At 38.5% G+C, this 12,599-nt stretch overlaps 1 protein-coding gene across 2 annotated transcripts in view; it reads left to right on the forward strand.

Moving 5' to 3' along the window:
* The window catches only part of DTNBP1 (dystrobrevin binding protein 1), a 128,790-nt gene that overhangs the window by 24,640 nt on the left and 91,551 nt on the right, over positions 1 to 12,599 (forward strand). For both annotated transcript variants that reach the window (XM_041770265.1, XM_041770266.1), the window contains one exon: positions 8,630 to 8,762. In XM_041770265.1, coding sequence (XP_041626199.1) covers positions 8,630 to 8,762 — 133 coding nt within the window. The remainder of the gene's footprint in view (positions 1 to 8,629; positions 8,763 to 12,599) is intronic.

Below are 12,599 nucleotides of genomic sequence, written 5' to 3' on the forward strand. Positions count from 1 at the left end.
AGGTTTATTCCAGGAATAAAAGACTGACATTAGAGATCTTTTTTTTTTCCCCCTTGAGAGAGAGAAAAAGAGAGTAGTGGAGAAGAGGGGCAGAGGGAGGGAAGGAGTCTTAGGCTCCACACCCAGCATGGAGCCTGACTTGGGACTCAATCTCACTACCATGAGATCATGACCTGAGCCAAAATCAAGAGTTGGACACTACGCTGTGACTGAGCTGCCCCAACATTAGAGCTCTTTTAAATGCAGTTGACCACGTTTATGTATTAAAGGAGAAAAATATATGATCATCAGATGCAGAAAATACAATGAATGATTGTACAATATAATACAATCAAATGTAAAATTCAATAAAATTAAGCATCTAGTAAGGGTAAAATGATTTAGCAGGTTTTTGTAGAAGACCTGTTTGTCCTGATATCTGTCAAAACCTGCAGTATTTGACTTGTAGTGCATTGATTGCATATTCAAACATCTTGCTAAGTCCTCTTTTCTAATAACTTGTATTTGGGCATGGGAATTCATTTGTGTAAATGGTAGGATTTGTTTCTTTCCTCCTAATGTGTACAACTTCCATTTTTTTGTATCTTTTTACACTGGGTAGAACTTTCAGTATAATGTTGAGTAACAGATAAAGACCTTCATTCAAATTTTGGCTCCATCAGAGTTGAATGTGAAAGAGAAATTACATCTTTTGGGAAACAGTGGAAGACCTTTAAGACCTGAGGGTAGAGAAAGATTTACGGAAGGTATAAAAAGCACCAATCAAAAATGCTAACAGTTGTTTTCAGAGCTTGTTTGTTAAAACCATGAAAAAGTTAAGCAGTTAATAAAACAGAGGACACAAATGTTCAGAAAATCTGAACAGCATATACAAACCAATAAAAAGAGGGCAATAACTTACCCGATAACCCGATATGAAAGTGAGCAAAAGATATGGCCAGGCATTTTATAGAAGAAAATACAGGAGTGGCCAATAAGCATATGAAAGTGTGTTTCAAGGTGATTAATAATCAAAGAAATACAAGTTGAAACCACAAATTTATACTTGTTGGATTATCAGAAACTTAAGCCTCAAGCTTCTATGCAGATGGTCGTTATGAGCAGAGGACAATTTTGGTTTTTTCCTTGGAAGAAATGTGATGAGGAGCAGCTAGAACCAGGGAACATAAGGCCATTTCCACAATCGCATTAGAAAACGCACACTGGCATTATGCAGGTGTTGAGGTTGAAATCTCTCTCCAACAGTTCTCCTCCTGCGGCTGTCTCTAGAGCGTTGCATCTCAGGCTTTCCTCTGATAATGCTGGTGTGGCACATATTTCCTCTGATAATGCCGGCATGGTACTTATTACATAGTAAATAGATGAGGCTACTTGAAGTCAGAGGTAGCTAGGCTGGGGGAGGTCTGACTACCCCAAGTCCTATTGAGCCATTCTGAGATGAGAGCGGTACCTCAGATGCACCTGTAACTCATTTGTGAAACTTACACGTGTGCACCAGGAGATTTGTCCCAGAATGTTTGAGCAGGTTTTTTGAAACTTTAGGCAGTCACACAGTCCATCTACAGAATAAATTCATAAAATCAGATACCATACAGCAGTGAAAATTACTGAACTGCATCTATGTGAATCAGCATCGTGAGTCCCACGGTGTTCAGTAAAGACCGTATCCTGTAGAGGAGCTTTCACAAATAATTCTTTTGTTTGTAAGAAGTATTCTATAATCTATAGGAGAATTTCCTATAAGATATGTTGTTGGATTTATGCTACTTGGGGAGCTTAAATTTATTCATAGTTATTTTAAGACCCACATCTGATCAGAAGTGCCTCTGTTGCTTTCCAGAAATACAGTACTCAACTTTAAAAATGAAAATTTAGGTATACCTGGGTGGCACAGTTCGTTAAGTGTCCGACTCTTGGTTTTGGCTCAGGTTGTGATCTCAGGGTCCTGATGTCCAGCCCTGCCTTGGGCTCCACACACAGCATGAAATCTACTTAAGACTCTCTCCTCCTTCTGCCCCTCTCCCCCGCACGCATGTGGTGGCTTGAGCATGCTCATGCACTTACTTACACTCTCTCTTGCAAATCTTATCTTTTATTTTTATTTTTTAATTTAAATTCAATTAACATATAGTGTACTGTTAGTTTTAGAGGTAGAGTGAAGCGATTCATCAGCTGATTCATCAGGTGTATATAACACCCAGTGCTCATTACATCATGTGCCCTCATTGCCCATATCCAGTTACCCCATCCCCCCAACACCTCCAGTGACCCTCAGTTTGTTTCCTATGATTAAGAGTCTCTAATGGTTGGTCTCCTTCTCTCTGATTTCGTTGTATTTTTTCCTCCCTTCTCCTCTGCTCCTGTATTTTGTTTCCTAAACTCCACATATGAGTGAAATTGTGTGATAATTGTCTTTCTCTGATTTATTTCACTTAGTATGATACCCTCTAGTTCTATTCACCTCGTTGTAAATGGCAAGATTTCTTTTTTTTGATGGCTGAATAATATTCCATTTGTGTGTGTGTGTGTGTGTGTGTGTGTGTGTGTGTGTGTACCACATCTTCTTTATCCATTCATTTATCAGTGGACATCTGGGCTCTTTCCATAGTTTGGCTATTGTGGACATTGCTGCTATAAACATTGGGGTGCAGGTGCCCCTTTGGATCACTACATTTGTATGTATGGGGTAAATACCTAGTAGTGCAATTACTGGATCATAGGGTAGCTCTATTTTTGAGGAACCCCCATACTGTTTTACAGAGTGACTGTACCAGCCTGCATTCCTACCAACAATGTAAGAGGGTTCCCCTTTCTCCATATCCTTTCTGATAGCTGTCGTTTCCTGACTTGTTAATTTTAGCCATTTTGACCAGCGTGAGGTGGTATCTCATTGTGGTTTTGATTTGTATTTCTCTGATACTGAGTGATGAGCATCTTTTCATGTGTCTGTTTGCCATGTGTGGGCCTTTGGAGAAATGTCTGTTTATGTCTTCTGCCCATTTCTTGATTGGATTATTCTTTGGGTGTCAAGTTTGATAAGTTCTTTATAGATTTTGGATACTAGCCCTTTATCTGATTTATCATTTACAAATATCTTCTCCTGTTCTGTTGGTTGTCTTTTGGTTTTATCAACTGTTTCCTTTGCTGTGCAGAAACTTTTTATCTTGATGAAGTCCCAGTAATTCATTCTTGCCTTTGTTTTCTTTTTGGAGATGTGTTTGGCAAGAAGTTGCTGCAGCCGAGGTCACAGAGGCTGCTGCCTGTGTTCTCCTCTAGGATTTTGATGGATTCCTGTCTCAATGTGTAGGTCTTTCATCCGTTTTGAGTTTATCTTTGTGTATGATGTAAGAAAATAGTCCAGTTTCATTCTTCTGTATGTGGCTGTCCCATTTTCCCAACACCATTTGTTGAAAAGATTATCTTTTTTTCCATTGGATTTCTTTCCTATTTTGTCGATGATTAGTTGGCATAAGGTTGAGCGTCCATTTCTGGGTTCTGCATTCTGATCCATTGATCTGTGTGTCATCAAGTACCATACTGTCTTGATGATCACCGCTTTATAATAGAGCTTGAAGTCCGGCATTGTGATGCCACCAGCTTTGGTTTTCTTTTTCAATATTCCTTTGGTTATTTGGGGTCTTTTCTGGTACACATTTTAGGGTTATTTGTTCCAGTTCTGTGAAAAATGTTGATGGTATTTTGATAGGGATTGCATTAAATGTATAGATTGCTCTAGGTAGCATGGACATTTTAGTAATTTGTTTTTCCAATCCATGAACGTGGAACATTTTTTTCATTTTGTGTCTTTCTCAATTTTTTTCATGAGTGTTCTGTAATTTTCAGAGATCCTTTGCCTCTTTGGTTAGGTTTATCCCTAGGTATCTTATGGTTTTTGGTGTGATTGTAAGTGGGTTTAATTCCTTAATTTCTCTTTTTTCTTTCTCATTGTTAGTATGTAGAAATGCAGTTGATTTCACATTCTGCCACTTTGGTGAATTCCTGTATGAGTTTTAGGAATTTGGGGGTGGAATCTTTTGGGTTTCCACTTAGAATATCATGTCATCTGGGAAGAGTGAGCATTTGACTCCTTTGCTGATTTGGATGCCTTTTATTTCTTTTTGTTGTCTGATTGCTGAGGCTAGGACTTGTAGTGCAGTGTTGAACAACAGTGGTGAGAGTGGACATTCCTGTCATGTTCCTGACCTTAGGGGAAAAGCTCTGTTTTTTTTCCCTGTTGAAAATGATTATTTGCTGTGGGCTTTTCATATATGGCTTTCATGATATTGAGGTATGTTCCCTCTATCCCTACACTATGGAGAATTTTAATCAAGAAAGGATGCTATGCTTTGTCCAATGCTTTTTCTGGATCTATTGAGAGGATCATATGGTTCTCGTCTTTTCTTTTATTAACGTAGTGAATCACATTGGTTGATTTGCGGATGTTGAACCACCCTTGCAACCCAGGGATAAATTCCACTTGGTTGTGGTGAATAATCTTTTTAATATGCTATTGGATTCTATTGGCTAGTATCTTTAGAATTTTTGCATCCATATTCACCAAGGATTTTGGTCTGTAATTCTCCTTTTTGGTGGGGAGGTCTTTGCCTGGTTTGGGGATCAAGATAATGCTGGCCTCATAGAAAGAGTTTGGAAGTTTTCCTTCCATTTTTTAAAACAACTTCAGAAGAATAGGTATTAATTCTTTTTTAAATGTTTGGTAGAGCTCCTTTGGGAAGCCATCTGCCTGGACTCTTGTTTGTTGGGAGATTTTTGATTACTGTTTCAATTTCCTTGCTGGTTATGGATCTGTTTTTTTCTATTTCTATTTTAGTTTTGGTAGTTTATATATTTCTAGGAATGCATCCATTTCTTCCAGAGTCTCACAAATCTTTAAAAAAATGAAAATTTATTTTAAAGTGTTCTGATGTATTATTGAGATATACATAAATATTTAAAATGTATGTCTTTAAAAAAAAATAAAATGTATGTCTTTAATATACATAGTGTTAAATCTGTGGTGAATTAATTTTGTCAGACTGTGCTCGTGTTGTCTTTGGTGGCCTTTAACCAAACAACCTGCCAGGGCAAATATACTTAAGAACCTTTTGTTCTTTTTTGACAAATTATTTTATACTCATCTACTTTAAAGCTAAGTCTTACTACCTAGTCTTAAAATTCAGATGGTATTTTAGAAAATGAACAGTTGTGATCAATAGTAACTTTTAAGCTTTTTCTACAATTTTTTTTATAAGTTCTTTGATTTTTTTTTCTCCTCCCTAGCAACATATAAACAAATAGTTAATAATGACTTTAGGGGTTAGACTCTGAAGGCAGGTTTTTTGTTTTGTTTTTAAGATTTTATTTATTCATGAGAGACACAGAGAGAGAGAGGCAGAGACACAGGCAGAGGGAGAAACAGGCTCCATCCCGGGAGCCTAACTGGGATTCGATCCCCGGTTTCCAGGATCATGCCCTGGGCCAAACCTGGCGCTAAACCGCTGAGCCACCCGGGCTGCCCAACTGAGAACAGTTTTTAAAAGTTAGGCTTCCAGTACATTATTTGCTTTAATTACTATTATTGTGAAATATTTGCTTGCCTTTGAATTGAACTCTTAAGATTCATGGGTTAATACTTTGAAGTGTAAACTGGTTAAATGAGACATGCTTCACTGTTTTTCTGTTCCACCATTGCTCTCCTCTGGCTGTGGTAGAAAGTTCACTGAACTGTGTGTTGGAAATCCTAGTTTCTGCACTAGTACATTTGACCTTGGGCATGTACTTTATTTTCTCTGTTGTTAGTCATCTCATCTGTAAAATGCCATAACACCACTTACCCTGCTTACCAAATGAAATTGTTTGGACATCGCATGAAGTTATGTACCCTCAAAGCACTGACGTGTTGAGTTTCATATACAGTAGGGTCCCATTATTAGCTGTCTTATAAGTCATTGGTATCCTCCTTGTGTCTTCATGCCCCTAATTCAGTGTCCACCAGAAGGAATTTTGGTCTGAAGCACTGTGGGTTTGTCTTACTGCTTAAAAATGAAATAATGGTGTTTGACCCGGCTTTATTCAGAATTATTTATTTAGAGGCAGAAAAATTGGCCTTCTTGTGATAGATTGTTTCTTATTAAGTAAAGTTTAAATACAGTTTTTTAGAGTGTTTTCTTCTGCTAGCTTTTTATTTCTTCCTTTCATACACCCCTATAGCACAGTCCCTAGAACATGATCGAGGGCCTGGGCTCGAGTGTCAAATTCATGGGATCCATCTCAAGTCTGCTGTGGCCCTTGGGAAAGCGACATAACTTCATTACACCATAGAGTCTTCATCTGTAGAATAGAAGTGGTAAAAGTGTTTAGTTTATAAGGTTGCTCTGTGGCCTAAATGAGATAATACACATAAATTGCTTAGCACAGGGCTTGGCACATAGAAAATGCTCAAAATGTTTTTAGTAGTATTGCCTAATCATTGATAACAATTTCTGAGAATCCATTCAATCTCTCATTCTTTTAAAATGGCATTTTAGTATATTCTTATATTTTTTCTACATATGCTGCTTCTATCCTGTATTGAGAATATAATTTTCAATTTTGTGGAAGTCATGAACTAGATTGTAGGTTTAATATTTATGTTGCACTTTAGTTTTCAGTAAAAAATGGTTAAATAAAAAACTCGATTTTTCAAATTAACCTAATTAGGGTAGTTAAGATTTAACAGACTATAAAAAAACATATACCAGGAAAAATATATTATCCTCACGTCAGCCCTGTGATATAGGAATTATCTTTTCTAGAGTTTAAAAACAGAAGCTAAGAGAATTTGGGAGACCTGCTGCCAGGATATAAGCACCAAGTGGGCAAGATGTGTTTTGTTTCAGTCACCATTCCATCTCCATAGCATGAACAATGCCTGGCAGACAGGGTGGGGTGGTCAGTAGAAGTTTGTACAGATGAATTTTATGAATATAGATCCTTGTTTCAAACCTTAGTTTCCTTATTATTCATCACAACTAGATAAATTAGCATTGCTAAGCATTCTTAAAACTACTCCTAGGGATCTTTATAAAACTTGGTTGGCCATAGACATTTTTAAGCATACAAAATTAATGAGCAGTGCAGCTTGAGTAAAGCTTGGTGTCACCTCTCCAGCTCAGTGGAGACTTGTCCAGGAGAGATGATATGGTCTTCTCTCCAGGGTGGGCTGGAAAGCAGTGGGGACAAGGTAAGGAATCCAGGTGGCTTTTAACCTCTCTATCAGAGCTTAGTTCTTTTGTTTCTGTGTTGGGAATTTCTAGATTGTAAAAATGTAGAAACCAAAGCAGTCTAGTACCACATACAAATCATTTTACATCTATTTTTTTATATTTTTATTTCTCTAAAGTTCTTTGTCACTTTAGTGAGATGCAGTGCAAATTTGTGGTATTCAGGGGCCCCTGCGTACCTCAGTTGGTGACACATCTGACTCTTGATTTCAGCTCAGATCAGGATCTCAGGGTCCTGGGATCAAGCCCTGTGTGGGCTCTCTGCACGCAGCAGGGAGTCTGCTTATCCCTCTGCCTGCCCCCCATTCTTGCATGTACATGTGCATTGTCTCTCACACACTCCTCTCTCTCTCATAAATGAAATCTTTTTAAAAAAAAGTCTTAAAGAATTCGTCATATTCATGTTCTAACTCCTGAAAAATCTTAATCTTGAGATTAAGATTGCCTTTTTCTTAACTGCAAACTCTCATTTACAGCTAACATTCAAATGCAGTTTCTTCTGTTATATAATAAACTTTACAGTCTTTGTATTTACTGTACCACAGTGGTTATCTTTCACAATTCTTGCTTATCTTTGGTGGTGTTTTCAAAAGCTGACCTCTCCATGCTCCTTCTAAATCTTATTCTAAGACTTTTCCCTCCCACCGTGTTAAGACCCAAACAGAATTGTCTGGGAGAATCTGGTGTCTGTCTTTTTCTTCACAGTCTGCAGTGAAAGAAGTTAGAATTCTTTCAGGCCAGTCCAGTATGCCACAGCCCTGCTATGAGGAGCCCTTTACATCTGAATTCCTTCTTTGTGAACATAAATGCTTTTCTCCTGTTTTCTGGAATCCATCACTTGCTTCAAGTCCTTCCCATACAAGTACTATTTACCTTCCTTTATGCAGTGTGTTCCTGTTTATAAATTGAATCATATATATTCTAAATGCAGTCAGTAACTTTTCTGTTAAAAAAAATTCCTTTTGTAAAGCAAGTAATTACCTGGTAATTGTGGTTTGGGTTGTTTTTGTTTTCTTTTTGGTTGTTCATGTTGGGTTTTTGATGTATTTTTTCTAGATTTGGGTTTTCAAACACATGGTTTACTTAGAAACAGGGTATACTTAGAAGTGATTTCTAAGGTCATCTCTGAACTTTCTCCTCCCTGGGGTTAAGATGCAGAGACAAGCAGTAATTTGAGGTTTTCTGCACTGACTGTTAAGTTGGTGATTTTCTAAGAAAGAAGACAGTTCCAGTTTTCTTTAGAGGGTCCTGTTGTGGATACTCAGTAGAGGAGTTTAAAAGATAACAGTGAGTAACTCACATTATGCTGACTGTCATTTCCTCACGCCTGAAGTCTTTTACTTTACCCTTGCTCCTCTGTGTTGCAGCTGGTGGACAGCGAGGTGGTTATGCTTTCAGCACACTGGGAGAAGAAGAGGACAAGCCTAGTCGAGTTACAGGAGCAGCTCCAACAGCTTCCAGGCTTATTAGCAGATTTAGAATCCATGACAGCAAATCTGAGTAAGTTTTATCCGTACATTATTTTTAGGAATGAGAATAATTTTGGACAGGACTGGATAGAAATTGAAAGCCCTTTAAGAATACATTAAATTCTTGGTTAATATGATTTTTTGGGAAAGAGTGACTTAGGGTTAATTTCATGTTCTGATTAATAGAGGATTGGACAGGAAATAGTTTTAAAGTGTAGAAATTATTTCTAAAATATACCACTAACTGTTTCAGCTCAGGAAACATAATTTGTTGATTCTTAGAGTGACTCAGGGTTATGCGTATGACATTAGATCTCAGTTTAAAAGTATAAATATATAGGGGCGCCTGGGTGGCTAAGTCTGTTAAGCATCCGACTCTTGTTTTCAGCCGAGGTCTTGATCTCAGGGTTGTGAGTCTACTTTAAGAAAAAAAAAAAATGGTACAAATAAATAAAAAGGGGTTATAGTGACTTTGTTCTGGTTGTAGAATGTACTCTGGAAGTTAATTGCTTTAAAAATTAGGTTTGCTTAGAGCTTCATATCTTAAATTGGGGTTTTTTTCCCTTCCTTGAACTCTTGAGAGATGAAACAAATCCAGGTAAATGAGTGCCTGTTTGGCTAAATTTATAACTGTGGAAGTTCATATATATATATATATTTTTTAAGATTTCATTTATTTACTCATGAGAGACAGAGACAGACAGAGAGGCAGAGACACAGGCAGAAGGAGAAGCAAGGCTCCATGCAGGGAGCCCAACCAAGGGACTTGATCCCGGGTCTCCAGGATCATGCCCTGGACTGAAGGTGGCGCTAAACTGCTGAGCCACCTGCGCTGTGCTGCCCTATTATTGTTGTTTAATTGGATTGAATTATGCTGATATTCTTTATTTCTTGGGTTTATAGTCAAAAGATTACCTTTTATGTTTGATAGCACCACATGAGAGGACAATATTGTGGCTCACTCTTTTCTGACTAAACTTAAGATCTTACTTAAGTGTAAGTGGTAAGAGATACATGGGAGATAAACTTTCTGGGCTGGTAAACTGATCCAGTCATATAGGTAAGAAGCTATGGATCCCCTATCATCTCTTCTTATTTTTTAATACTACCCTTTTTAAGCAAAACAAAAATGATTTATAAAGCCAGTAATTAGTAAATCATAAAACATTTTTTTTGTGTGTAGATGAAATGGACCTGAGAGGTATTTGGAATGCTGTTGGTGATAACCGTAGCTAACATTTAAAACACGTCTTATATGTCAGAGACTGTCAGGTGCTTTACAAACATTATCTTTAATCCTCAAAAATCATCTTTAATCCTTTAATCCTTTAAAAGTAGCTATTATTATCCCATTTTACAGCTAAGGAAAGTAAGGCTTGGAGAGACTATGATTTGCTCAGGGTCACACAGTTAATAAGATGTGGATCCAGGATCCCAGTCTCAGTGGGGGATGAGACAGGATGACAGCTATATGCTCTTTTTTTAAAAAAATTTATTTTATTATTTATTTGAAAGAGGGAGCATGCCTGAGCAGGAGAGGTAGAGGCAGATTGATACTCTGTGCTGAGCTGGGAGCCCAATGTAGGGCTCGAACTCATGACCCTGAGATCACCACCCAAGCCAAAACCCAGTGTCAGACGTTTAACCAACTGTGCCACCCAGGCTCTCCTTGTGTATTCTTTTTTTTTAAAAAAAAAATATATTTTTTAAAGATTTATTTTATTTATTTATGATAGACATAGAGAGAAAGAGAGGCAGAGACACAGGAGGAGGGAGAAGCAGGCTCCATGCCAGGAGCCCGACGTGGGACTCGATCCCGGGACTCCAGGATCGCGCCCTGGGCCAAAGGCAGGCGCTAAACCACTGAGCCACCCAGGGATCCCCTAAAAAAATATTTTTAAAATTTATTTTAGAGCACGAGTGGAAGGGGCAGAGGGAGAGGGAGAGGGCCTCTCAAGCAGACTCCACACTGAGTGTGGAGCCTGACACAGGCCTCCATCTTAGGACACTGAGATCATGACCTGAGCCTAAATCAAGAGTCGGACACTTAACTGACTGAGCCCTCCAGGAGCCCCTCATGAACCATATTCTTAAAGCCCTGCCTATTAAAAGCATCTTCTGGTGTTGGTATTTTGTTATTCTGGAGGGTGGGGCATGAAAAAGAGATTCTGGGAGATTCTGGATGTTAAGAGAAATGTGAAATAGCTGTGGTTGCCCTCTGCCTCACCTTCCCTTTTGTGGGCATACTAATGATCTTTTCAAGCCTTTGATAGCTAACAAGAGAGCCTCTAAGACCTTTGGGATTTTCATTTAGCCACTTTCTTTTGGCTTACCTTCCTGCATCTGTGAGTCATTTGCTTTAAATTGGTTGTGTATCTTTCTTTCTTTTTTTTTTTTTTTAAGATTTTATTTATTTATGAGAGAGAGAGAGAGAGAGAGGAGACACAGGCAGAGGGAGAAGCAGGCTCCATGGAGGGAGCCTGATGTGGGACTCGATCCTGGGTCTCCAGGATCAGGCCCTGGGCTGAAGGTGGTGTTTAACGGCTGAACCACCCAGGCTGCCGGTTATGTATTTCTTTGCAGATAGGAAAACCTCCCTTTTTTCCCTAGCTGGGAGTAAACTTTGTTGATGGGTGTTCTTTGATACCACTTTACTGATCAAATGCATTTTGCTACAATTCTAATTATTCTCATGGTTAATTCTGCTTGGGAAATGCAGTTTATATAAGTCTTTCTTAAAATAGAATATACAAAAAAAAAAAAAAAGACATACAGGCATACCTCAGATACTGTGGATTTGGTTCTAGACCACTGTAATAAAACAGGTATTGCAGTAAAGTGAGTCAAATGAATTTTTTGGTTTCCCAGTGCATATAAAAGCTATGTTTACATTATACTGTAATCTATTAAGTGTGGCATATGTAGTAGTAGCATATGTCTAAAAAATAATGTATATCTTAATTAAAAATTACTTCATTGTTGGGGCACCCGAGTGGCACAGTCAGTTGGGTATTTGACTCTTGGTTTCAGCTCAGGTCAGGATCTCAGGGTCATGGGATTGAGTCCCGAGTTAGGCCCACTCTCGGTATGGAGTCTACTTGAGATTTTCTCTCCCATTCCCTCTGCCCTTCCTTCTAGTACTCTCACACTCATTATCTCTCTAACATAAATGAATCAATCTTTTAAAAAAAAGACTTCATTGCTAAACAGTGCTGTCATCTGAGCTTCCAGGGAGTTGCAGTCTTTCTGCTGGTGGAGGGTGTTGCCTCCGTTGTTGCTGGCTGCTGACGGGTCAGAGTGGCGATTGCTGAAGGTGGGGTGGCTGTGGCAAGCCCTTAAAATAAGAATGAGGTTTGCCTAATCAACTGACTGACTTTTATGGATGATTACTCTGTAGCTTGTGATGCTGTTTGATAACATTTTATCCATAGTAGAACTTCTTTCAGAATTGGAGTCAGTCCTCTCAAACCCTGCTGCTATTTGGTCAACTAAGTTTATATAATATTCTAAATCCTTCATTGTCATTCCAACAGTCTTCATGGGTCATCACCAGGAGAAGCTCCCATCTCAGGAAACCACTTTCTTTGCTCATCCATAACAAGCATCTCCTCCTGAGGTTTGATCATGGGATGGCAGCCATTCTGTCCCATCTTCAGGCTCTACTTCTAACTCTGATTTTCCAGCTCTTTCCACCACATCTGCAGTGACTTCCTCCACTGACGTCTTCAACCCCTCAAAGTCATCCATGAGGGTGGGAATCAACTTCTCCCAAACTCCTGTTCACATTACTATTTTGACCTGTTCCCATGAATCAGAAATGTTCTTAATGGAATCTAGAATGGTGAGTTCTTTCTGCAAGATTTGTAAT

The sequence above is a fragment of the Vulpes lagopus genome, chromosome 10 (genome assembly GCF_018345385.1).
Source record: "Vulpes lagopus strain Blue_001 chromosome 10, ASM1834538v1, whole genome shotgun sequence".
NCBI lineage: Eukaryota > Metazoa > Chordata > Mammalia > Carnivora > Canidae > Vulpes > Vulpes lagopus.